Source organism: Anarhichas minor, unplaced genomic scaffold (genome assembly GCF_050575085.1).
Source record: "Anarhichas minor isolate MPS153535 unplaced genomic scaffold, ASM5057508v1 ptg000011l, whole genome shotgun sequence".
Lineage (NCBI taxonomy): Eukaryota > Metazoa > Chordata > Actinopteri > Perciformes > Anarhichadidae > Anarhichas > Anarhichas minor.
This window is the reverse complement of record NW_027466457.1, coordinates 7,699,560-7,726,848: the sequence shown is the minus strand read 5'-3', so window position 1 is coordinate 7,726,848 and position 27,289 is coordinate 7,699,560. Positions and strand designations below refer to the sequence as shown.

Sequence of the window (27,289 nt, the reverse complement as noted above, 5' to 3'; positions counted from 1 at the left end):
AGCCCATTCTTTGGACATCACCTTCAGAAGTTTACTATCTGCCGCTACCCTTCAACGTGATCTGTTTTGTTCCAGTCAAGGGGATTATACCCAGCACCTTGGGATTGGACCTTTCCCTGCGCGTGAGGTTATCCACATTCCAATGGTTATACATTGTGAGCTCTGAGAGTCGGGTCTGACTGTATGTGTCCTCTGCTTAGGTTCACTGACCCAGGCTAGGCTGGTTAATGGGCAGCCTCTCTAGTTTCAGACTTGTGTGGGATTCACTGCCTACACACCACAACCCACAGGGAGTCCTCATCACCTCACACAATTTAGCCGTACTCTAGAAGCTGAAGCCTTCATGCAACATGCTGCTTTTTTCTGATGTTTCTCTCTCTGTCTTTGCCCACAGCTCATCATGAACTCTGACTCCTTAGTCACAGTTAAATGCTGTCAGAGCCGGGAAGTGAGAGACTACTGGGTGAAGTTTGAGAACCTCTGTGTAGGAGAAAGACAGCGAGATAATGGGCTTTGCTCTCAATGTGCTGAGGCCTCTAACTGCAAGCTAAAGAAGGTTTAAAACTTCAAATGGTAACATTTGTTGAGCTCCTAAGCGCCAGAAAAGTCTGCAAATTAAGCGCTGGATAGATTTAGGTTTATTTCAGTTTTGATCCGCCACTCTGGGTATTTTTTACTGACATGATATTTTGAGTTGTACATGTAGGAGTATAAAATGCACTCTTTATTAATTTATCAAGATTTGGAGCTGAAACCAGATGTGATGATACCATCAGTTATTTAGGCACTGCCTGTTTTTGTACTGAGGGAGCACTGTTGAGCTGAGGGAGCTCTGATGAGTGCTTATAGATTGCTAAACCAAGTTGCAGCTAAACTGCTCATCCATTACCCCGGCCGCCTGCATACACCTCAGATTTAATGTGTAAGGGTCGTTTGCGTGGCAGCAGCTCAACCTTCAGGGAGCTCATTCATGCCAGACTGGAGGCCAGGAGCAGATTAGATCAAATCAATGTGAGCTCTGTAATGTGGCCCCTAGTCTGTCCGACCGCAGAAGTAATACTGCACCAGCACTAGTTTCAGGACCCCCTTCAGGGCAGACCTGTCTGTATCAGGGAAAAGCTGATCATCTTCCTGCTGTGTACCTGGAAAAACAACCTTCAGTGCCGACCATGTAACAGGGTTCATTAAGCTCTCAGTCTGGCTGATCACAGCTCTGGCAAAGCGAGCATACAAAGAGGGGGAGTAGTGTCTTTACATTCTGCGATGATGTGAGAATCAATAGTGGAATATTCACCGTCCTGGCTGCTGCGCTGGCCTGGATCTCAAGCTGGGCTTTTATGTGAGGCAATACAGCTGCTGCTGGAGAGGCATGAGTCCATACCAATCACTTAAATCACCACTAGATCCTCAAAAGAACAATTACCCTGGTGAGAGTGAAGACTGCCCACTACCCCAGCTCTGTGCCGATTGGTCTTCACATAAAAGCCGCTTGTTCATTTAACCCTTGAAGATTAGCTATTTGTTAGCAGTTTATGGGGCTTATTGAGTTTTTTTCTAAACGGAGACATTCCTTGATGAATGTTGGAATTGCTTGTCTTACACCGTTCCCTTAGGTACCACTTAGTAATGTAGCTATTTACATTCGCCCATGCAAAGCACCTAGGTTGTATAACTTAACCAATTTTCTTGAGTGCCAGTATTACATTACAGCTGGGAAGACAAATTTTCCTCTTCATTGTTACTGAGGAATGACACGTTTAGGGATTTTGTATTCGCAGTCTACACAGAGTACGAACATGGTGTTTTCCCATCAAATTGAAGCTTTCTGCACTATTACTACAAGAAGTAAAACAGTTATTACAGTTTACACTACAGTATATTTTGCAAAGTTTGAAAAGTGAGCATTTGTTACCAGAGCAACAGCCTCCTGAACTTTAAGCTTTTTTCTTCCACGGCACCATTTTGACAGCTGATTGCTGAAGTTGCAACTGAAAAAGGTGTTAAAAGACATACAAGTAACAAACTGTTCCACTTAAAAATCCCTCGTTCCTCGTTCTTAATCTTTTGCATCCTCTTTTGCTCTTCCCTCTCAGACTCAGAGGTGTGAACAGCTTGCACATTTGCTTCCCTTTTTGCAGAATAATTTCAGGCTGCTGTTAATGCCTTTCACTATGATACTTGTGGCATGTCAACATCACATATACTCTATACTCTATATCAGAGTCACATTATATGCCTTCACCAATTTCTGAGTGACAGAACTATATATTTTGCACCTGTTTGATCATTTCACATTACTTGTTGGTAATGCAGAGTTTTAAGGGAAGTACCATTTGAGTTCAAATACATTAAGCCTGTATAAATATTTTTGATTTTACCACCAAATCTAATGCCTTAATGTATAATGTCAACAAGGCTTCTTGTTGTGCTGAAATCAATGAACTCTACAAAGCTTTTGGGCCTCTCTAACATATTGTTATGCCTGGATTTTATCATATGCTTGAGTCTGAGTGGAAATGATTAGTAGATAAATGTATTAATGAAAGAATTCTCTTAATTAATTGTTGAAATACATTTTTAAGCAGTGATGCTTCTAGCCTTTTAAATGTGAAAACCTGCTGTGTTTCTGAGCCTCATTTAACAGTAAACTAAATATCTTTGGATTTGGAATTTGTCAATATTTTAAGCCTTTTTAATTACAAAATGATTAATAAATGAATCCAGAAAATAATGCGCAACATAAGGGACAATAAAAACAAAAGTTGCAGCCCTACTCTCATCAATAACTAGACAGCTATTTAAAGCAAACAAGCTAAACCCATTATATGCTAATTACGAGCACTGAATGGTAAAGTTAGCTACGGTTTGCTGGTTAATACAGGAGAGCATCTAAATGAGCTGTCTAAAATCCTAAAGTGGTCCACCTGGATGATGAGGAGAGCGCTTAATGTTCAGTTCGATTTTTTTGGTTTTATAATTGTCTTACAGAAGCTTCGCACATACCAGATGAGTGTGTAGGTGTGACAGAGAAGCTCAGTTGTCACACACACTGGCTCAGGACCTTTCTCCGTGGAGTTCACATATTCTTCCTGTGTTTGTGTGCCCATTTCTCTGAATGTGTGTGTGTGTGAGTGACTCTGTGATGGATAGCTGCCTGTTCGGCTGCTTTTTGCTCGGGGCATGCCTGGATACACTCCTGCAGCCATATGACCCTGAGCAGGAATGACGACAGTGAATACATTTAAAAGATATGGCTGGTGATATTCTATATTTTTTATTACTGATTTTAATCCCTTGAAAAGACAAAAAACAGCAATTTGTACTTCCGTCTTTTAATACTCTTTTCGAATTATGTACCTTGTCTGTGTCTCTCAGCCCCAAGCCCATTTATTATGACTGAGGATGTAAATGGGGTCATGAATATATGCTTTCTTTCTTTTTCAAGTTATAAATGATTTCACACGTCTTAAACAGCTGGTCACTGTAGCTTTTTGCAATTACTCAAACTAAAAAGAATTTAGTGTGTTTGTTGGTCCGCTTGTGAGTGTCTACAGCAGCACGCTGGTGTATGTGGAATTGGTGGGGCCCATTGATGTGTTTTTAATGTTTTGTTGACGACAATTGAGCTCTATGGAACAGAGGAATAAGCTATGGAGCTTTAGCTGCACAGGCAATATTAATAGGTTCAATTCATTGTTGGTTTTGATCTTTTTGTGGGATTTGTTGACAGTAAGAAGAATAAGAATTTCATAAGACTGGTCCTTTATGCTAAAAAAAACATTTACATAAAATACTTCAAAGTTGATAATATAGGCATGAACTGAATATGAATGTTAGGAATATCAAGCTTATGGAGCACTGTCCGAAGGTTTTCCCAATATTAGGTAATTCATTGAGGGCGGAGAAACATCTATGATGAACTTTTACATGTACTTCATTAGAAATGTTTATGAATTTCTTGAATTTATTTGATAATGTATGATTTCAGATGTTCTCGAAGGTAAATGCTGGTGCTTATACCTCTTTTGCGTTGTTACTCTGCTCTGTCTGATGCCACTTCTCTCTGTGCCTGCAGGCTGTGAGAGTGACTACTGGGGACCTCATTGCAGTAATCGGTGCCAGTGCCAAAATGGGGCTAAGTGTAACCCCATCACAGGTGCCTGTGTCTGCACTGATGGGTATCAGGGATGGCGATGTGAGGAGCCCTGTGAGTACGGCTACTATGGCAAGGCATGCCAACTACCCTGCCAGTGTCTCAATGGTGCCACCTGCAACCACGAGACAGGAGAGTGCATCTGTGCTCCGGGATACTCGGGGGCTTTGTGAGTACCAGCAACATATTTATTCCATTGCAACTTTCTCTTTGGTGTCCCTGAAAATATGTTGGTGTGCCGTTTGTTGTTTGTCTGAGTTTTCTTTGTTCATACAAAGAACTACAGGCAAACACAAGTAATGTGTCTGAGACATTTGACTCTTGAATTGTGTGGGAGCAGCTGTGGAGAGCGCTGCCCCTCCGGTAGTCACGGGCCTCAGTGTGAGCAGCGCTGCCCCTGTCAGAATGAAGGAACGTGCCACCACATCACTGGAGATTGTTCCTGCCCCATCGGGTGGACGGTAAGTCAGACGAGCAGAGGTGCAAAGGCAATTAGGAAGAAAGGCCTGAGAGAATAAAAGGGTTGGATATCGTTTGTGTATAAAAAACGTTTATATATCTAATGTAGTTTTTACACCAGAGACTGACATGGTGAGAACATAGACCTTACAATCAATATGCTGTGTTCAATTATAAATGAGAACACGGGATTCTCCACTCCCTGCAAGAGACAAAGAAGTGGAGTGCCTGGTGGGGAGGTTGTGCTTGCTTTCTCAAACCTCAGTTAGTTCACATAGTAATGTCAAGTGAACATGGCCAACGGCAGTCAACAATATAAAGTATTTCTTTAGGGACGTCCCAGTGGCCTAGTGTTTTAATGCAAAGTTCCTGGTTGGATTCCAGCTGGAGATGTTTGTTGCATGACATACATATATATATATATATTTAATTTTTTTTGTGTCCAATTTTGCTGTAAAGACTTCCTCCTCATTGATGTGCAACACAGCCCACAATCAGAGATTTTAAAGGGACCAATAACATGATATAAAATGTATGATACAATCTCTGGGTCATCATATTTATATTGTCTCATGCTGTATATCGTCATATTGCCCAACCTTACTTTTAAATCAATTACTTGCCGATACAGCAACGATAATTGTCTAAACCAAAAATATTCACGTGCTGGTGTAAATGTATTTTCTACCATGGTATGGAAGTCACTTTGGACTTAAATTAACTCTGCATTAATTTAAACATTCTGAAGATAATCTGTGAAAATAGTTTTAGAAAAAGAACTGTGTTGTTCTTGGATATAAGTTACATGCTAGGATCCGAGATGACAACATAAACAATATGCCTAAATGTTCAAACATCAGTAAAACAAAAGTGTAAGAGTTTTGTCCTCCAACAGGTATTTCAGTCCTGTCGAAGTAGTGAGCAATGTATCTCACATGGTTCTTTGCTGGTTGTTTTTCAAAGGGTTCAGTTTGTGCCCAGCCGTGCCCTCTTGGCAAGTACGGCATCAACTGCAGCAGGGATTGTTCCTGTCGTAATGGTGGACTGTGCGACCACGTCACGGGGCAGTGCCAGTGCGCAGCTGGCTTTAGTGGACGCAGGTACACAGCTGCCACCTCTGGCAAACACACTGCTGAATTATTATGCACGCAAGCCTTTTGTGAAGTACTCTCTGCAAACTTTTGTCCTCCTACTTTGAAAATAGGTCGGACAATGGCATGATTTATTGATATTAGTATTTAATGCAAAGGATGGTTTCATGCTGACAGTTACACATTAAATAGTCACTCATTGACCTATTCTCTTTGTTGACGTCCAGATGAGGCGCAAACCTGGCTGTTCTTTAAAAAGAGAATGAAAATGCTAGAGTAATCTGAAGCTCAAGAGAAATAAGCGTTTATAAATGCCCATTAGTCCATTTGAAGGTGGATTGGAAGCTTTTAATATGGGTGTTTATGTTTAATTAATCTTATACTTCATGCTGGCCAGCAAGGTTTCATGTCTTCAGCCTTCATCCTTCTCCACTCCCAGCCTGCCCATTGATCTCACCATGGGCTACATGCTGTTGGGATTCTGCTCATTAATTATAAGTAATGGGCTTATATTAAGGTCTCATTGAAATCCACAGATCTTTTTTGTTCCCCATGCCTGGCAGAGCAGCCCAGAGCAGGCTGGGTTTATTAGTTCAGCTAAAGCAATTGTCTGCTGGATGGAAACACTTCCTCGACAAGACCTTTCCTTTATTATTTTGCAAAATTGCCCTCATTCATTTTGTCAGTGGCAGGTGAATTAACCTGCCAGGAATAATCTGAGATTGTGTTAGCCCCACCTTCTCCTGAATAGTTTAATAATACCATTGTCCCCTGATAAAACTAAAGCCGGAGTAATTTAAACATGAAACATAACTTGCCCATTTTGTAATGTAATTGAGCTATTTGTAATAGCTTTGTTAGACTCTTGAGATTGATACTCAACCAAGATTGCATTGTTCAATCTGTATATTTAAGTGATGATAAAATCAATTTTTCTGATCTACTTCAGTTCTTCATGTGGAGAATCTCATCATCTGGTTGATGACGATTAGTAAGTCTTGTCCAGCTATTGCAGAACAGTCCTGGCTGCTGCTGACCGCAGGAGGTGGATTTTAAGGCTTGATGTCAGTCTTGGATTCATGAAAATGTTTTCAAATTAAATGTTAGATTATGAAATATAAGAAACTATTTATAATATCATTTTTTATATATATATATATATATATATTACTGTAGTAGCTGAAATGTTTTATTCCTAAATAAATGTGCCACTATTTTCAAATGCTCACTCAAACAATTAATTGTACAAAACAATTGCATTTAAGTGCTCACAGTTACAATTATTGCTATTGGTCCTAAGAACTTTCCTTTCGAAATAGACATATTTTGTAGAAGTAATGGAACAATAATAATGAATTTCAGCTGGCACAATATATCCATTTATACATTTCAGTCATAATAGTTAATACTATGCAAGAAGTCGATTGTGCAGCAATAACAGCAGTGGTTGTATAATAAAAGGGGAAATAACACCATTACTAATATTTAATACAATTATTAGTTCTATGTTTTTAGGCCAGCAACTAGCGCTTATTCTCACTGATGAATAATCCGTCAGTTATTTTATTGATTAAGTGTAAAGAATATCCAAAAATAGTGAAAAATGCCTGTCACAGAGACCAAGGTGATGTCAGACTAAACAAATGACTTATTTTGTCAGACCAACAGTTTAAAATCTAAAGATCCTCAGAGTATGATGATGTTATTCATTTTCTGTTGGACCAATAATTGATTGACTACTTGTTTCAGCTCAAATGTTTTCAATGAGCCATGTGTACAGAGGTGCTTCAACCTTTTTAACATTTGAATTACATGTTACTCTGTGATAAAAGGAAAATTGTATGTACTTTTTAGAGCACCAATTTAAAAGACTATTTTTCTCCTCCAGGTGCCAGGACGACTGTCCTGTCGGCACCTTTGGTCCGCGGTGTAACCAGAGGTGCGAGTGTCAGAATGGAGCCAAGTGTCACCATATCAATGGAGCCTGTCTGTGTGAAACAGGATTTAAAGGCCCTAATTGCCAAGAGAGATTCTGTCCTCCAGGCCTATACGGCCTCATCTGCGACAAGTACTGCCCCTGTAATACCACCAACACGGTGAGGTAAGTGAGATATCAGTGCAAGGCCGCACACATCTTCACTCTGACCAAGCCCTGAAGCGAAGCCCCCTGTAGCCCCTTATGAATAAAGACTTCTCCAACTCAATTTTGCTCCATCTTAGCTTTAAGCCAGCACTCATTCTGAAGTCTGGACACCTCTTAGCCATGTCATCCAGTTAGCTTTTAATCGCGACCTTTGCTTCATTCATAATTTCTCAGCAGCATTCATAGTTAATGCAATGTTAATGCTCTGATTCCGGCTGGAGTCGGGCACCGACCGTAGAATTCATTACAGAGAAAAGGGACGCCTCATCTATCTGAAACAGGCACGTAGACTCATAGATGGATAAATTGCTGTTGCCGCAGACTTCACACTTTGACCCTGCTCATGAAGGGAGTGGTGATACTCTCTGAGCTGAAACTTTTTCTCATTCTTCCTGTTGTTTTCCCATCTATCTTTCTCATTATGTTGCAGCTGCCACCCGCTTTCTGGTGAATGCACCTGCTCTGTGGGATGGACAGGGCTTTACTGTAATGAGACCTGCCCTCCTGGATACTATGGAGAGGGATGCATGCTGCCTTGTAGCTGCACCAACGGAGCTGACTGCCATCCTGTCAAAGGCACTTGTATATGTGCCCCTGGGTACATGGTGAGCATCATATATCCTTACTGTACTTAGACAAGTGGCCACTATCATGGTAATATTGTATTGTTATTTTAGACGTTACATGTTTTATTGTTATCTGTTTCATGTTAATTTCACATTTACTTGGTCTCATTAACTCTAAATCTCCTCATGAGAACAATTATACACAAACTAACACAAAGACAATATTCACTGAAGGAAGAAGAGCTAAGAAAGGAGAAAATAGAAAAAATAGGAAACGCATTGAAATAACTGACTGACAAAGTCAACAAATTACTTTGTGTTGAAAGTGATTTAACATGTTGCCACCTTGCGCTCTGTGTTAATTTTATCACTGCTGTAATTACGATGTGACAACGTGTAATTATGTTGTTGGTTACATTCATGTTTTTCTAAAACTGCCATAGGTTAATTGTTATTGTAACCTTGCTCCTTATAGTCTTTGTCATACTTGTGAAAATCTGTAGTTTCATCGAATAATGTTGATAAAAGGAGTTCCGTGTAAGGGTATCAGTATTGTGACTATAGCTCTTTATTAGTGAAGGTTATTGCTTTGATTTATATTTCACGTTATTTGTGGCCGTAGTAAAATCTTTGCGTCATGTGGTCGTAATGTTCTGGAAGTGGTCCCGGTATTACTTTAGAGGCTTTTTGTACACAGGCAGGCAGAAGTAAGGTGAGACATTTTATTATTTCCTTAGTATGGATGTCCACAAGAAATTCCTTGCTAAATGATTAATTCTCTGGTCCGGCCCTTTGCAGACATTAATAATGAGTCGTGTGTATTTTACAAATACGGTTGATACACCTTAACGTGGCAGCAGAGGGACAAGTAAAGAGCAAACGAAGATCTTTATTCCTAGACCCATTGGGAGAAAATCGAATCTTTGACCTACATAGGTTTTCATTTTAGCAGTTTTTGTGCAGCCACATTGTCCCTTTTTACAACTGTCAAATTAGTTGGGTAACTTCAATCAGTTTTCCCATTGTATTTCTTGTCTTGTAATCTGAAGTTACAGAGCAACAGAGACCGAGAGGGTACATTTCTGCCAACATTACATTTCAGTGGAAATTGCCTGTGTCTTACAGCGGGCCACTGTGGTGAATTGAGCTACCGAGCGGGGCCGCAGACTGTGTCTTAATTTGCTCCACCTGTTCTCTTTGGCGGCTGCTGGGAAGTGCTGCCAGATCCATTAAACAGACCTAGAGGGCAAGAGCTGGATAGAAAGGGAGGCAGTCAGATGGGAACAGACACACCTCGTATGGAGGATTGTTGTGTTTGTTTGTTTGTGTGTGTGTGTGTGTGTGTGTGTGTGTGTGTGTGTGTGTGTGTGTGTTGTGGAGGGAGGGAGGGAGGGAGGGAGAGAGTAGACGTGGTAGTTATTTTATTCAAAAGCTGCTACGGCTTTGTTGGAAAGTAAGAGCTTTGATTTTGGCTCCTGTTAAGTGTGTAACAATAGAAATAGAACGGACATTGAACATTTTGTGTGGTCATTTGAATAGTGCAAAAAAAATTTGTGTTAGTTGCTAGTGTTGTCGAAGCTTGTCGGGAAGACATCAGACGCAACTCTGGGGAGTGAGATAGCTTCTCCTTTTTACGGAGAGGCAGTACGTGAGGCCACCAGCCTGCTGTTCGGCTCAATTTCTTTAACCAGTGTTTAGCACAGCAAAATTAGCAAGCTAGCTAACTAGACAACTGTCCAACAGTTAGCTTGCTCATCCCACCATGATTTAATATTACACTGGTTACAGAAAATGAGCCGAACAAAGCTATCTCACATCTGGAGATAGCAATATGCTGTCCTAAACTGTTACGAGAGTGTGTTGATGAAGCATTAAGTTGTACGATTTTACTCATTTACTCTTACAACTCCACTGCTCATTTTAATCATTAGTGCAAAACCTCACCCCTGTGAGGCTTGCCTCTTGCCAGAAGTCGGTTTAGTTTATATTGGAGTTAGCACAACAATGGTCGCAATGGCAACGGTATACTGTATATAAAAACGGCCACCGCTCAGAATGTCCTGCTACATTTGAACGAAATGGTCCATTCTAGGGCCGTCCTCGACCTGAAAAATATTCAATTTTGTTGACTAATCGATTAGTAAAACTGAGTTTCTCCACAAAGAAACGCATAAAATGTAAATTGTACATTATATTTCTATGTGTGTAACTTTTTATCACATGCATTGTACATGCATTGTACATGATCATTATCACACAGTGGGGCTTTCAAGATGTGGATGATGATGGTGTTAAGGCTGTGGTTGCTGGTGAAGTCGCTTCCTCAGGGGACAGCTGATAGGACTAAGCCTCCCTGCTGCATCTTTGTTCTGGAGTCCCATCAGGGGGCAAACCAAGCAAAGTATTGGAGCAGACTGAGCTTCTGCACGCTTGATTTAGCTCTCGTAATTGGACATGCTCTTTTTGACTGGGACAAAGTGATTACATGTTACCTATTCAGGCATTTTCACTTGCAATCTGCAGCATGTACTCACAGTAACATTTCTTCTCAATGTACAGTTTCTACAGATTCTGTTGATACTGTTGAATCTGAAATATGAATGCATTAGAAATGGATTCCAGTCTGCCTTTGTAGGTGGTGAAAACAAATCCTTTTTCTATCTCTCAGGGCTTTTCCGCCTCATCAAAAGGTTCAGAGGTTCATTTTCTGTCTTGCTGCATGAATTTTAAACTGCAGTCGCTCATCCAGCAGTTAGATGGACTGTTAAGGAGTGAGACTGATTGGTAATTAGTGGTGCCATTTGCATCTAGTCTCAATGGGTACCAGGCTGATCAATGTTGTGTCAGCGAGAGGCTTTCTGGAAAAAAAATGCTCTCCCATTACATTAAGATACTAATAGGTATGAATTTAGTACCTTGGCCAAGGACGACCTGGCTGCCTCTCAGCAGCTCAGGTCTGGTTGCAGCCTTCATTGGCTGTGTCGTTATGTAAGGTCCTGCTGCTCTCGTGCAATGGACTGACAGCCCGTGTATTAATAATGATTCTCCACATACAGACTTCTATCCTTCGCGGCTCAGAAGGAATATGAATCAGTCGACTAATGAGAGAGCTGCCTATCCTCTCTTGAGAGCAGACCAACCGCTGGTCTCTGCGCCACGAGGGTGAAACCAAGTGGAATCGGACGCAGCCAAGGATGCAGCAAAATCCATGTGGTCATTTGTGGCTGCATGACGTTTTATCCATGAGTCCAGCCACCAGTAAATTGCCTGTGCTCTGAAGACAGGCTGAACCCCCCCCAACCCATCCAGCCCCCACTGGCTGGTCGAACTTCTCTCCGCACTTAACAACTGTAACTGAACTGCTATTGTTAGCAGTCTTGAAGCTGTCATTTTCAGCAGAACAAAGGTTATTGCAACCGATTGATAAAAATTTCATTCACAGACGGGCGCTTTCATGTGGTGTACGGGGAGGAGAGATGTTTTAAGATGTGTGTTCTGCCCCTGGCGTCCACTGGCACATCTCCTCCTGCCTCCTGTTTAAACTGAGTTCAAAATCATAATGAGAGCGGTGAGCAGCCAGCAGTCCCCCAGTGCTCTGGTGAGCGAAGCAAGCGCCACTCAGGACTCCTCTGGGCCACTAATTGGAACTCTAAATCATTGTGTCACCTGTCACTCAAGGTAGCATGTGCAAAGGAGGGTGTGGGAATCCATAGACTGGCTGTGATCTCCAGCTTAGGGAGGGACAAGACTAGTGGAGGTGGGCTGTGCTCAGCCTTCAAAGCAGAGGAATTCTAATGACAGCAGGCTGCAGAGGACAGAGGAGTACACCATGTCCTTTGCCAGCTAGTTCACTCTAATGCAATGGTAAGGGACCTAAAGGCTGCGCCAGCATGGCTGCCGATCTCCCATCCGTGTGCTTATTAATAGTAGATTGTGAGTCGGTTGCAGTCACTGGCATCCTGCCGTGACCCTGTCCACCCAGTTCACCATCGAGTTTATTTGTTGTTCAATCAAATTGGCATTCTTAGTACTGTTAACTCCCACTGTTGGCCTGAGGCAGGTGTAGACATATGTGCTTCCTCCGATACACATGGTGTCGCCAGCTGCTTCAGCACAGGACGCTTTACAATATTCTTCTCTCATCCTAACCCTTTTTGTGCAGGCGCCACAACCAACCAATACGAGTCACTCATAAGGGGACAAGGACGAGATCCTCAAACAGTCAGTTGTGTCCATCCAGTTGTGTGTGGATGTAGGGACAACATGGAGGATTTAACTCTGGCCTTGAGCCCTGCATCACTTCACCCCTGGAATTGAATCCCTCTTGATGGCCCCCCCCCCCCCCCCCCCCACACTTGTGTCTCCAAAATCCATCCTGTTCCAACAGGCATTTCACCAAGCAAGAACCTTGTGTCAAGTTTATTTAGAACAGTAATGATTGTATTAATGAACTAAAGCTAGTTGGACAGAGTTGCAGATTTGGTTGTAGCGTGGTTGGAGACGGGAAGAGTCTCGATCCTCTGGCTTTGGTGTCCTGCCAGTCTCTCCTCTAATGACAGTGGAGACCCCCCCAATGAGACCAACCTAAAGGGAGAGAGATAAGGAGAGTGAAGTGTAGAGATAGGGTGGAGTGTGGTTGAAGAAAAGCGAAGCGTGGCTGGGAGTAGGTGCTGTCAGAATATATAGAGTGCATAATTGGAAGCTGGGAGGCGATAGCTCGGGGGGGGGGTCCTCCCTCTTGAACTTCAGTTACGATCATAAATCTATTGAGTTTTACAGTTGCCTTGCTCCTCATACTGTGCACAGACCCAGTATGACTATAAATAAACAGTTCAGTAAGCGTTGGAGAAGTGCAGTGAACCTTACCTGCCTTTCTGTCTGCATCTATTCAGACTATATTATTCCTATTTTTGGTCTGCCAGAGTCAGCATTTATTGCCATGCTGATTCTTTGTCTCATGACTTTATTTCATTATTTCTACATCAGGGTGAGGACTGTGCTACAGTGTGTCCTCCTGGTCTCTACGGACGAAGCTGCATGTCCACCTGCTCCTGCCATAATCACGCTTCCTGCTCTCCAGTCGACGGCTCCTGCATCTGCAGGGAAGGTACAGTACGGTTGACTCATGTTTAAAGGTTCAAAGCAACTCCTGAGCTTTATAAGATATGCTACACGGATACATCTTACAAGGATGCACACATACAGACTTTACGAAGTAGGTTGTTTTTGTAGAAGTGCAGTCTTTCACACAACCACCAGATAACCGCTGCCTTTCATTTATTCTCTGCTTGCTATGTTCAGTTTTCGTTTTAAATGAATGAAATATCATACAAGCAATTCTTAATGAATGTATTGTTTAGGAAACATTTGGTGCCAATCCCTCATGTTGAGCTATTTCATTGTATAAGTGAAAATGTTGACCTGCTCGAGGTGCTACAGGAAAAATCATGGGATCATCCTGTCTGTCTTTGTCCACAAAAAATGTCATCATAATCCATCATGTAGTTGTTGAGATATTTCAGTGTTGACCAAAGTGTAGGACTGACCAAGACACATCCCTAGAGCCATGCTTGGCTGAAATACAATGTGGCTGTATCCACAATACTTGGTTTATATATGGCTCTGCTCTCTCTCTAACCCCAGGCTGGCAGGGTATGGACTGCTCCATCCTCTGTTCCAGCGGTACGTGGGGTCTGGGCTGTAATCAGACATGCTTATGTGCCAATGGAGCAGCATGTGACCCTATGGATGGCACCTGTACGTGTTCACCTGGGTGGAGGGGAGAGCACTGTGACGAGTCCTGTCCTGTAAGTCTGTCTTTTAACTGAGCGGCAAAGAATCCTGCGGGTCTTGAACTTGGACTGTCTCATTGTCCCACCGTGTGGAGTTTTAAAGATATAACAGCGAGTGTTTATCGTTGTCAGGACGGCACCTATGGGTTGGAGTGTCGTGAGCGCTGTGACTGTAGCCATGCTGATGGTTGTGATCCAGTGAGTGGCTACTGTCGCTGCTACCCCGGCTGGACAGGTCAGTATTGCTGTCAGAAAAAAACTATTCAGAGTCGGGACAGACATAACCTCTGAGATCCAAACTGTATGTATATGTCCTCCTCATCAAATCAAAGACATGAGATCCTAGTCAGACATACTTATTTACCAAAAGAGCAGGGCACTCATGAGTTGTGTTTTACAGTATGTTTACAGAATGTCTCACCAGTGTTTTGATAATTAAATGTTCAATTTGTTTTGCCACTGAGCCGGCAGGGTATGAGAATGAGAAATGTTGAGAATTGAGCTCTAAATTAATTATCTTAGCTAACACACTGGATGCTGGTATGCAATCATGCTTATGTTGCATCCCTTATTGGTTATAGACAAAGTGAAGTGACTCACTGGGTAAATATTTGTAGAGCGAATCAAATTATTGGCCCAGAATGCTCTCATGAGTTTTAAACATGGCCTCCGATATTTTCTATTTTTGGCTCTGTTAATTATTTAAAGTTCCAGGTTGTTGTGCAATCTGACTGAACCAACTGCCATATGGAGGATTTCTTAGTTGTCATAGGCTCTTTGTTTGGTTTCTTGTCATTTCAAGCATTTGTTTACAAGGAAAGAGGGAGAGGTATGAATGTCACAGCAAGGGTGAGGATCATTATGCTTAAAAATGAAGCCTCGCATCTGAATGTCAAATACAGGGGGCTAGCTGAGGACCTGGTTTCTGAGCCTGGGTGGAGAGGTGCAGTCAGGGAGGGAATAGATTCAGCAGGAAAGGTCAAGCCTGTGAGCTCTCAGCAGCCCACTCCATTCAGCCTCCTGAGCTTAGGGCATTTATTCTGGGAAACAATGTGGGTTTTATTATCTGCAAGAATGGAGCTGGCAAAACAGGCGTCTCTTGCTCTGAATCCTGCACAAGTTGGGACCATCTGTCAGCCTTAATTGAGTCACCGGGGTGCAGGGCTGGGGGCAACGTGCAGCCCATTGGGCCGGACAAACACACATACATACGCATGTGAATTGTAGAGGCTTGACAATGGGGCTCTCTAAAGGAACGAGCACCTAGAGAGAGGAAGATGTCGGTTTTGTCACAGAACTGAGTCAGGAAAGGAATAAAATGGCTATTTACAGAAAGGCTGGAGCTATCTATTTTTTCTGTAAACACTGACATATCACTGAGCATGCTAGCCTCAGAGTTGTTACGGCATCCTACTTTGCTGTCAACTTGCTCTTTGTTTTATTGTGTGTTTTTTTTTGTGAACTGTCAAGAAGCTTGACTCTGGGAGTGTGTCCAGTAAGTCGTCTGTGACCCACATAGTTGTTGCTGAACTGTCGTAAGCCTGACATCAGCCTATACAAAGATGTAAGAGAGCGCTGTGATTGCACACTTGATGCACGGGCTTCATGCTAGTCCATGTTAAATAGGGTTTCACCTTTTATTTGTGAAGAGATTCCATGTCATAGAGCAGTCAATATGAGTGTTTCTTTACATGCACTGAGAGAGAGACTTAAAGAGGGAGAGAGAGGTTTGCTTTTCTCTGCTCACTCTCTACAAATTGGATAGTGGGACCTCTGGCACTTCTCAGCGCAAAGCCTCCTTTGAAGACGCTTCAGTTCTGGCTTCTCACAGTCTTTCTTCTTCTCCCTCGCTAGGCATCCAAAGCCCCTCTGTTTGTCACCATTAGACTGAAAAGTGTGATGCTCTGTCCGCATTCATTTTTTGATAGTAAAGGCAGGCAGTTTTTTTCTGCCTGGCCTAGCAGAACCTCAAACACCCTTGCACACAAGCCCTTGCCCTCCTGTTGATGTCCATGGCCGGGCCTCAGACTAAATCACGGCTACCATGCCCCCTCCTCATCAGCACGAACATTTCCTCTCCTTTACTCCTCCGTCTCAGCCCTAAGGCGCCCTGGTTACTGTATAACATCAGTCCCTAGAGTTTAGCCCAGGTTTAATTCAAAGGTACTGCACTAATGCTGCTTTAATGGCCATACCATTCTCAGATATTGTCTCTCAAAGAAAATTTCAAATGAGAGTTCGAACTAAGGGCTGGTGCTTGAAAAGTTGCAGCGTTTGTGCGTGTGCGTGAATATCTGACTCTATGTGTGTATATGTGCCTGGGTGTTTGCAGCAATATATTTTATTTTATGAGCCTGCATGTATGTACAGTACATGTGATTTACCCTTTTTTGAAGGCATGGTTATGACCGAGAGAAAACAGGCTGCCTCGACGGATGTGCTAATGCTATCGTGTGCACGGGGAGAGCACTGTATGGAGGCAGTGTTTTGCGTTTATTGGTTGGAGCTGCGCCAAACACACAGTGACACTTCCAGACTGTGCTCTTGTAGCCCGAGTACATCCCTTCGGCTCTGTACACTACCTCGGCTCTGCTGAAAGAGAATGGGAGACAGGCTGGGCCTCTCTGGAGACCCAACCCTGTTAATCAACACAGTGCACTGGCAGGGAGACCCAGTCAGATCAAAAATCAAATGCATTTGGAAAGGAGAAAGGAGTCTGAAAGGATGGGCTGAACTGAAAAAAAAACACACTCCAAACAGCAGCTTCTTCATTCAGGACTGAAATCAAGCGAGGATCCATGCTGGGTGAATAGCCCTCCACAGATTCACTGTAATCATGTGAATGCTGTTCTTTGATGATGTGTTTTTTCAGATGGCAGGCTCTTAAGAATATTTCAGCCTACCACTCTTAGCCTTCTTAGTGTGCATTCGCTGAATATTTGTGTAATGTTCCCGCAGGAATCCATTGTGATAACGTGTGCCCACAAGGCTTCTGGGGACCCAACTGTTCAGTCAGCTGTTCCTGTCAGAACGGAGGATCCTGCTCTCCAGAGGACGGTACATGTGTGTGTGCACCTGGCTACAGGGGGACATCCTGCAAAAGAAGTGAGCCTCTTTCTCTTTTTTTCCCAAGCAACCTCTCTTTATCCAAGCCTTTTAAGTAATAATGGCACGAGCTTTAGGACGCCGCCATTACAAACTCCATCCCAGTATTGACCTTGCTTTGATTCTTTGCAGAATTGTTGAAGGGTGAGCCTGCTGAGGAGGAGCACTTAGTTGTCGGTCATAACTGCTTGAGTGTAAACCCTTCATCACTGCTATCACTTAATCACAGTGTCTTTACCCCTACAGCAACACACACACACAAACACACACACTCCTCACCCCGCTGCCCTGTCCTCAACAACCAATGCACAGTGGGAGACTCACAGTCCTCGTCCAAGGCTCATCAGAGGGCGTGCTCACTGGGAGTGCTAGCTCTGGTTTCTGAATGGGGTCTGTCTGGGGCCTCTCTCAAGTGATGAGCTCACTGATTAGGGGTGATATTCACAGTCACAAACCTGTAAACTTCAATTTGAGTGGAATGTAAAACAATCTCTCTCTCTCTCTCTCTCTCTCTCTCCCTCGCTCTGTGTATGTGTGAGAGAGGGAGAGGAAGTTATTACTCCTCCGAATTCAATGTTTACACAGATAATGTTCTCATCAGGTGAAAACCTCCTAACTGCAGTTTTGCTGTTTTTCCTGTTGAAAACTTTAATTGGAGGATTACATGCTTCTCGAGATGATAAAGGCGTATCACACCTGGTGCTTTAATTCAAATCAGAACCCAAGGGGTAAAGTCAACATTGCATGCTTGTAAAACAGCAAACCAAGGCTGTGTTTGTCTACTCCTAAAAGGACCCGAGTGTCTTCTGAGAATGGTGATTATTGGAGTAGGAATCTAAGCAAATCACCGGCTATGAAAATAGAAACATAACATGAATTTTTAACGTTCTCCCTGAACTGAAATGAAAATGTTTTTTATATAAATTGCAGTCTCTTATCATGGTTGCTCAGTTACTGCTCTTTGTATAAAATGTTAGTATATAATTACCTTTATACCCCATTTTAAATATATCTTAATGATCCACATTCTTTCAATAAAATCTGCAATATAACACAGTTGTGTGTTTTATAGATGATCAAAACTTAACATAAAACAGACTTTCCCCATTCTCTTAACTACTTTACTACTCCATTTATGGCAGCGGATAAAATGGAAGTGATTACAATAAAGACTGACTTTTCTGTTTTCTCCCCCACCCTTTGCTGTCTCTTCTCGTCTTTTCTGCTTTAATTCTTCCGGCCTTGATTTGTTTCTATACTCCCTTGATCACTCTTGTCATGCCCTGTTTCATTATTATATACCCCTTGTTCCATCCAATGTTGTCCACTGATTCCCTCTGCTCTGCTGCCACGCTCTGCCGGCTGCAGTCTGCTCTCCGGGGTTCTACGGGCATCGTTGCAGCCAGTCGTGTCCGCAGTGTGTGCACAGCACCGGGCCGTGCCATCATGTCACGGGCCACTGTGAGTGCCTGTCGGGCTTCTCCGGTTCTCTGTGCAACCAAGGCAAGTAGCCTTTTCTCTCCCTTTGACCTTTTCCTGCTGTTTCACTTCCTGCCAAATTCATTCACGGTTAAGCTTTTAGTCGTTACTGGAAAACGGTACGTTCATTTTATATCTGAAAATGTCTGGCATTTGGTGTAGACAGGAAATTAAAAAAAATGGTCAGGGAATGACATTGATTATAACAAAAAGGAAGACAATAATGTAGGATAGTAAAGATGGTACATCAAAGGTTATTATGTGCTGATGCGTTCAATAGCTAATAATATGAAGGGTTCATTTATACGTCCAAAAAAGTCCTCCTGCCACAGCATTGTGTGAGGACACATGTACGTTTTCTTCGGCCCTTGCTGTGCTCAGTGTTCTTTTCAGATCAAATGGATGGATGACCTGCTGTTTATCCCACTGGCATCTTAGCCTTGAAACTTTGAATAATGGTTATTATCAGTGCATTACAGACCAAAAGGAACAAACAACCTTCAACAGAAACCTGAATATTGCTGAGACCGACTTTGCTTTAGACAAACAAGTAAATGCTGCTGTCCCTCTGCCTAATTCTGCAAAGAGAGCTGCATGTAAATTGCTTTTTATACACACACAGAGCCAAAGAAACATGTGCAGAAGAGATGTCTTTCTGTTAAGGGTAATTGGAAGACAACCAGGCAAACTTTTGTTTATTCCTGAGTTTTGCCTCGGCAATGTTGTTTGAATCACATAGGTAGATCTTGTTGACAGAAAACATCCTTACAGTTCATTATTTTAGCCTCAGATGTGTTTGATTAGGATTTCGCACTTTTCGAAATCATGAGTACTTTTAGCACATCTTATATACATTTTAAATATAAGAGTGTTGACAATATCATAAATGTGTTACTTGTAAAAACGTGTTTTTCGTGATGACGTAGCCATTAGCCTTGTTGTATATATTAAAGGCTCAGACATTTTAAAGGAAATTTATAAAGCGATTAAGACAATGTAAATATGTCAACATGTTAAATATTTGGGTTGACATGTTAAATGTTTAATTTAAATTCAAAGTATCATCTATTCAAAAGCAGATATGTTAACCATTTGTCCAATATTGACTCGTGTGATGCTTTATGTGACCACGGGTGTGTGTCGTGTCAATGTATCCTCAAAGTGTAGAGGAATCTGCTCTCCATCACGTGTTGAGGAATGACACCTACATATAAACGTACTGTAGATTTGATTTTAATGATTCACTATTTTTTTTTTATATATAAATTACAGAAAGGCAATGGGAAACTTTTGAATTCTCTGTCATGGCTTTGAGCAATGTCTTACAAATAAAAGTTTAATAGGTTAGCTGAAGGAAGAAAAGAAAAAAACGAGCCCTAATTTGTCTGGACTGTAATTACTGGTGAGAAGGCGTTAAGCCACGAGGGACGAAGGTGGCCAACAACATGCCCAACTTGCATTGTCACTCGTCCTGTGTCCAGCACACAAAGTCCCAGCCTAATGAAGCTCTCCCAGTGTGTTGAGCCTTGAATCCCAGAAGCAGCAGTGAAGCCAACCTCATGGCCTAATGACAACCTGCTTGAAAGAGCTCTCAAGAAGAGGGGGAAGCCAGTTGAAATGTATTCATTAAAATCACCCCACATTAAAATGAGTGAGACCCATTTCTATCACAGCCAGCCACCTTATCTGATGTTTCTTACACTGGGCTATTCTTTTTTTTATAAGACCTTTGATGTATCTGCTGGTGCTGCTGCTTCCTGATCCTGATGGTTAGATACACCTTGGTACAATTTGTCTCATGGGCCAACACGAAAACACAATGGAGGCTTCATTGGAAATGAGATCTTTTATTGAAGAGTGCCAGAGAGCATTGAAATATTAATTTCATAAAAAATGTATACAGTGGTCTGTGTACATGGTCTATTTTAATTCTGTGGCACATCACTCATCCCACTCTAGTGAGCGGAAATGGGGCAGTTGTGCCACTGGAGGCAGTGACTGACTCCTCCTTTTGTTTAAACAGATCACTTCACTTCATGTCCACTCAAATAAAACAGTATTATCCACGAGAGGAATATGTTTACGCAACCTTTCACAGAATGAGTTTGATGTCATAATATTAATACATTTTACTAGTCTTTGCATGTAAGTGATAATATGCAGATGAGGGTTGTTTTGTGAAGTGTTTTTGTTGTGTTTGTGTGTTTTGCAGTCTGCCCAAGTGGCAGGTATGGGAGGGTCTGCGCTGAGATCTGCCTCTGTACCAACAACGGCACCTGCAACCCCATCGATGGCTCCTGCCAATGCTTCCCTGGATGGATAGGAGAGGATTGCTCTCATGGTATGACTTCTCTCCTCCATCCTGTGTTTGATTGCCTTTTTTTCTCCGATTTTTTCCCTCCCATTGTTCGTCTCCACTCCTAATTTTTCCCTCACAAACCTTATACCTCACATTACCTTTATACACATTAATCATTTTCATGAACCTACATATTCCAAGAAGTACCCTCATCCCCAGCTGATTTAAAACTGATAGCTTTCATAAGTGATTGTTACAATACATTGTGCTCTCTGATTTACAGCGCTGTAGGCCAAAGATCATTAGCAGAGCTTTAAGCTGTCATGCCATGGAAAATGAATGTGTCTTTTTTATTGCAATAACTAATTAAAGCAAAAAAAACAAAAACGTATCATCAGTTGGATGTTACATTGCCAGTGCTTTTAAGTTATTTAACCTGACACATCTGCTCGTCGTCTCCTCGTCTGGTCTTGATGCAGCAACTTCCAAGACAAATTTCTCCCATGGGAGACAGTAAAGTAGTTTTGCACTTAACTTTAACTCATGGGCTAGTGACAATATTGTATGTGTGGAAAATATTTAGGCATTTCCTCAAAATTCAGTGTTGTGTGTTTCATGTATGCATAGGGGCATAGAGTTTGTGTGGGAGGGTGTGTGACCGTGAGCTTGACTGTCTCTCTGGCGTCTGCAGCCTGTCCCTCTGGGCACTGGGGCCCTGATTGTCTCAACTCGTGTAACTGTCACAACGGAGCCCAGTGCAGCGCCTATGAAGGAGAGTGCAGGTGCAGCCCCGGCTGGACCGGACTCTACTGTACACAGCGTGAGTCTCTCCCATCCAGTTAATAGACACACAGTGGCATCTACTGGCAGTCAAACAGAACTGCAGTAGATGACAAGTGGGAATCATTTCTTTAGAGACAACTGGGCAACTCGGTGATTTTTATTTGCATTTTTTAAAGGGGGGGGGGACAAAATCAAAATAACACTAATGGTCACTTCATTCATTTGCTAATTATATATTCCAGTCATTCACCAACAACTAGTGCATATCATCTACATCAGTCAACTGATTTGAATTACGTTATCTATCACCCTAAGGGTCTTTGTCTTGTGGCTCCTGCTGTTGTGCATGGAAATGTCTTTTGTTTTTGCCGTTTTCCTTTTTCTCTCACGTATATACTATTTCCAGTTGTCTTGTTCTTTATTTCCACCTACATGTTACGTTGACATGTTAACCAGACTTTCTGCTGAAGCAGGAAATCTTTCATTCAATTCACATTGTCCTTTATTGAGTATGCTGCAGACACATTGAATAGTATTGATTTCCGTGGCTCCCTGCAATATGACCTTGACTCTTTACATTGTTTTCCCCTCCCTTTGTTTTCTCCACCCCAACATTTTATACATCTCTGTCCCAGGCTGTCCTTCAGGGTTCTACGGCAGGGACTGCTCGGAAGTCTGTCGCTGCCAAAACGGCGCAGACTGTGACCACATCACTGGCCTGTGTGCTTGCCGAACAGGCTTCATTGGGACGAGCTGTGAGCAGAGTTGAGTGGGCCCAACACATTCTAGCACTGAGCAAAATTACTGTGTGTGTGTGTGTGTGTGTGTGTGTGTGTGTGTGTGTGTGTGTGTGTGTGTGTGTGTGTGTGTGTGTGTGTGTGTGTGTGTGTGTGTGTGTGTGTGTGTGTGTGTGTGTGTGTGTGTGTGTGTGTGTGTGTGTGTTCGTGTTCGTGTTCTATAAACACTTTGGCTCCCACTCTAAGTGCTTTAATTTTGATGGATTTAGTAATGCACCTCTCTCCCATGCAGAGTGTCCTGCTGGTACGTTTGGATATGGTTGCCAGCAGCTGTGTGAGTGCCTGAACAATGCTACCTGTGACTATGTGACTGGAACGTGCTACTGCAGCCCCGGATATAAAGGCATCCGTTGCGATCAAGGTGAGAGGTGATCGAGATGATCGAGGCTCATCACTGTATTACCACTCAAACACTGATGTGTACAGAGTGTTTAAACAACCCACGATCTGTGTTTTCTCTGTAGCAGCTCTGATGATGGAGGAGCTGAACCCGTACACCAAGATTAGCCCAGCACGAGGCTCTGAGCGACAGTCGGCAGGGGCCGTCATGGGCATCATCTTTCTACTCCTCATCATCATGGCCATGCTCAGCCTGTTTGTGTGGTACAGACAGAGGCAGAGGGACAAAGGCCATGAGATCCCGCCCAGTGTGTCCTACACACAGGCGATGCACATCACCAACACAGACTATTCCCTGTCTGGTAAGATGTTTTACAGACCACTCAAAATATTTGCTCACTATGGACGGATGCTGCATACTGCCATGGACAAATGTGGAGCTGCAATGATTAGTCAATTAATCGATTAGGCGAGAAATTTCATTTCTCAAGCAAAAATACCAATAATTTCATGGTTCCAGCTTCTCAAATGAAAGGATTTGCTACCTTTTCTTTGCCTTGTGTGATAGTAATCTGAATGTATTTGGGTTTGGAGTGTTGGCTGGTCAAAACCAGCTTCGCTTTGGGGTCTGCGAAATTTAAATTTTTTATTCACAATTGATTAATCAACAAAGGAATCAGCAGATTAATCGACTATGAAAATTTGTTATAAATCTACAAACTCTACATTTGTCCATCAATTAGACTTTACTTAGGATTAATCTTGATTTTTTTTGTTGGCAAAATACATTTTGAAATCATGTATAAACAAAAGAACCGGCATGCTCAACTCAATCGTCTTTAGAGTATGATGGGTGCCCACCCAAAAATCACAAAATTGCCAAATTAAGTCATCAGCACTCGCAAATGATGCACAGCAGCTAAAGGAAACAGGCACGTTTCAGGCTGAGTGCTGATGACTTTATTTGTCAGTATTTTGAAGGTGGTAGACACAAAAATATTGACGCAGGAATACTTATTTGGTTTTCAAACCTCTCACCTGTTGTTTAAACCCTCAGAGTGTGGCAGTACTGTTGCGATGAGGACCAGCGCTGCTGAGGTCAACCAGAGCCAGGGCAGCAGTGGCCAGTGCTTCTCCAACCCTAGTTACCACACTGTGGCCCAGTGTAACGTTGTCTCAACCATCTCCAGCAACCTGGATGGCACTCTGACCCTCAAAGTATGGCCACTCTCAACGTGTATTAACATACAATTTAATCACACTACAATTTAAAAGCAACACCAAAACTGTGCTCTTTCTTTCAGTCAAGCACTCTGAAAAGTCGAAATAGCTCAGAATGGAGAGCCTACTGCAACCTCAACGACCTCGGTCAGTTTCTCTTACTTACTATAATGCTCCACATACAGCCTGAACGTTTGGACTTTGTAGAATCCTTACTTCAAGGGTAAAGACCCTTGTGTCGTTAGCACAAACCTCATATAGGCACCAGCCAGGACACAGCCACCCTGCTGTGAATGAAGATGAACCAGGGGTTTCTTGTTAGACATAACCTTTGCTCTGATTTTGATAAGATATGCGGGTGGGACAGAGAAAGCTGTGGCGAGGAGGTGAATAGGGTTCACTGTGGGCTCATTAGTCCTCTTTCACTTCCCCCAGTGGCACATTTCTCAGTGATGGCTTGCACTGGGTCAGATACTACACTCCTTGGTTGTGAATTATAGAAAATGAAGCGTCACAAAAAAAATTACTTCTGGTTCAAAAACCCATATTTTAACCTTATAAACAATACATTGACATTTCATAAAGGGTTTATAACACTCTGCAATGTAGTTGTGAGCAAATGTAAATAATGATTAATGTATTTTTCAAAACCTTCTGTGGGCATTAGGACTGGTGTATAAACAGATCATGAATGACAATATAGTAAAACACAGTTGTAATAATATAAAATTGTCATAGGAGACAAATACTGTACATTTAATAAACTCTTTAAGATGCCCATCTGTGTATCTATTGTATACATTTGTTAAATATTTATACAGTGTTCATAAATGCTGAATAGTGGGTGCTAAAATACAGCGTTACTGAGATTATATATTCTATAGGCTTCTGTACTGATTTCAGGCTTGTTACTGCTGAGCGACATGCAAAATCTATGATTCATTTTTTTGTAATGCTTTACTTAAAATATATCTCAATCTGCACATTTTCATTTTGTGTAAAAGCAGACAGCAGATCAATCATAATGACAGGTCCCTCTTAAAAAAAAAAAAAAAAGAAAGTCTTGGATGTACATCCTGCTGTACTTAAGTAATGGACTGATGTAGCCTTAACAGGCTTGTCCTCTCTTCGTGATGTGTTGTTGTTTGGCAAGTATCCCGTTATGACCACAGTTGATTATATAAGCTTGTAAGCCTTGGGGGAATGTGATAGCAAGCAGGTGAAACATCCAGTACCTCCTCGAATTCACGTTTCTCGTATTCTTCTAAATAAAGACATACTACGTTGAACATTTTTAATGATGTATTCCCTGTCAACCCTCTCACATTAGGGGAAGGAATTCAAATGTTGTGTTTGACTATCATGTTTTGACATTTTCTACAGATGTTCAACAGGGAGAAACACAGAGAGGCTCCAAACAAGGTAAGTCATTAATGTTAGTAGCTGTGTGCGAGCGTGCGTTTGTGTGTGGGCAGACATACTGCGTGTGGAATCCTGTTCAGCTTCACCAGCACCAATATTACAAAATTATTTTTATGCTCAACATCCCATGTATCAATTTCCCCATTTGGTTTCTATTCCCCTCAGATATTCTCTGACCCCAAATCTCATATCCTTATATTCTCCATGATTTATGTGAAAACTCTCTGCGCTTTGGACAAGATCATGGTGGGCTGAGGTTTTGTTCCAACGGTTATTGCTCTCCATGGCTCAGTGCCCAATACTGTGCAGTTGGTGGTGAATGTGGGGGACCCAGGGGTGTGGAGAGTGGTCTGAAGGAGCTTTGCTGCGGTCTCTAATGAGGCCTCTTATCAGACTGATTATGGATTATGTTATGGATGAGATGAGCCTTCAACTCTCTCCCCTTTGTACTCTGATTACTATATACCACCATTAGTCACCTGTCGGAGACAAAAGAAGTACAACTTCTTCAGAATGGCAACGATAGTCATTGCCATTCTCCAGGCCGCAGACTGTCTGTTTAAATTTTAGTCGTGGATTTCAGAGCCCAGCATTAATACCACTGCAATAAGTCAGTGAAAATCCATCCATCTTTGTTGATGCTGAATATGTCCTTGTCTCGCGGCTACTGCAGATTACATCAAGGGCTCCATGTGCGGCAACAGCTCCTGCTCCCTGAATAGTGAGAATCCATACGCGACCATTAGAGACCCACCAGGGCTGGCTTGCAAGCACACAGAGAGCAGCTATGTGGAGATGAAGTCCCCCTCCCACCGTGAGGTGCCCTTTGGAGGCACTGCCACCCTCCTGGGCAGTGCAAGCAGGAATGTCTATGATGTTGGTGAGTGTGTTGTTGCTCTGGTGTGTGGAGCTCAGCAGGGTCCTGCAGCTTATAGCCTCTCTGGTCATGTCCCCTGCTGTGAGCCTGTACAGACTTTGTAAGCCTTGATAAGAGGAAATGTGAGCCGCCTCTCGATTGCATGCACCTCTCCTTTCTCCTTTGTTCCTCATCCTGTGCCTGCCACTCTCTTCAGCCTCAGTATTTCTTACCTACCTCTCCGACTTGTTTCCTTCCTTCTTCCCTAAACTATCACAGAGCCAACAGTGAGTGTCCTGCAGGGACCCAATGGAATGGCCACCGGCTTCTCCCAAAGCCCCTATGACCTCCCTCGCAGCAGCCACATCCCCAGCCACTATGACATACTGCCCATGCGTCACAGCCCCACGCACACCCCCCCGCCTCCCCCAGAAAGCCCCAGCTCCCTGCTCTAGAGGGCGAACCCTCCATCCGGCTCTGAAAGGGTGCCGGCATCCAGGCAACGTTCAGCCAACTTTCAACCAACGGCCCTCCCTCTGTCTCCGAGTGTGTTCAATTAGATACTGAGATGTTGAGACGGAGGGACAGCCACAGCTCTTCTGGACCCTGCACTCTTTGGCTCCCTCACTTACACTTTTTCTGTGGCCCTGAAGGAGGGAGGGGAGGAAAGAGTGTCACACACACCAGCGACCATTCACCCATTTTATTTTCTTATAGAACTGATCATTCAAACTGCTGCCCGGCCTCTTTATGGACCTCCTGAAGTGGAACATAATGGTTCCAA

At 42.7% G+C, this 27,289-nt stretch overlaps 1 protein-coding gene across 1 annotated transcript in view; it reads left to right on the top strand.

Moving 5' to 3' along the window:
* The window catches only part of megf11 (multiple EGF-like-domains 11), a 49,347-nt gene extending 22,387 nt beyond the window's left edge, over positions 1 to 26,960 (top strand). The window contains exons 5-24 of the mRNA XM_076089763.1: positions 4,076 to 4,322; positions 4,494 to 4,614; positions 5,576 to 5,712; positions 7,592 to 7,804; positions 8,277 to 8,451; positions 13,399 to 13,519; positions 14,056 to 14,219; positions 14,337 to 14,439; positions 17,163 to 17,309; positions 18,678 to 18,812; positions 21,001 to 21,129; positions 21,779 to 21,907; positions 22,506 to 22,634; positions 22,900 to 23,028; positions 23,132 to 23,363; positions 24,095 to 24,224; positions 24,311 to 24,374; positions 25,611 to 25,649; positions 26,323 to 26,529; positions 26,785 to 26,960. Coding sequence (XP_075945878.1) covers positions 4,076 to 4,322; positions 4,494 to 4,614; positions 5,576 to 5,712; positions 7,592 to 7,804; positions 8,277 to 8,451; positions 13,399 to 13,519; positions 14,056 to 14,219; positions 14,337 to 14,439; positions 17,163 to 17,309; positions 18,678 to 18,812; positions 21,001 to 21,129; positions 21,779 to 21,907; positions 22,506 to 22,634; positions 22,900 to 23,028; positions 23,132 to 23,363; positions 24,095 to 24,224; positions 24,311 to 24,374; positions 25,611 to 25,649; positions 26,323 to 26,529; positions 26,785 to 26,960 — 2,927 coding nt within the window. The remainder of the gene's footprint in view (positions 1 to 4,075; positions 4,323 to 4,493; positions 4,615 to 5,575; positions 5,713 to 7,591; positions 7,805 to 8,276; positions 8,452 to 13,398; positions 13,520 to 14,055; positions 14,220 to 14,336; positions 14,440 to 17,162; positions 17,310 to 18,677; positions 18,813 to 21,000; positions 21,130 to 21,778; positions 21,908 to 22,505; positions 22,635 to 22,899; positions 23,029 to 23,131; positions 23,364 to 24,094; positions 24,225 to 24,310; positions 24,375 to 25,610; positions 25,650 to 26,322; positions 26,530 to 26,784) is intronic.
* Positions 26,961 to 27,289: the final 329 nt, after the last annotated feature.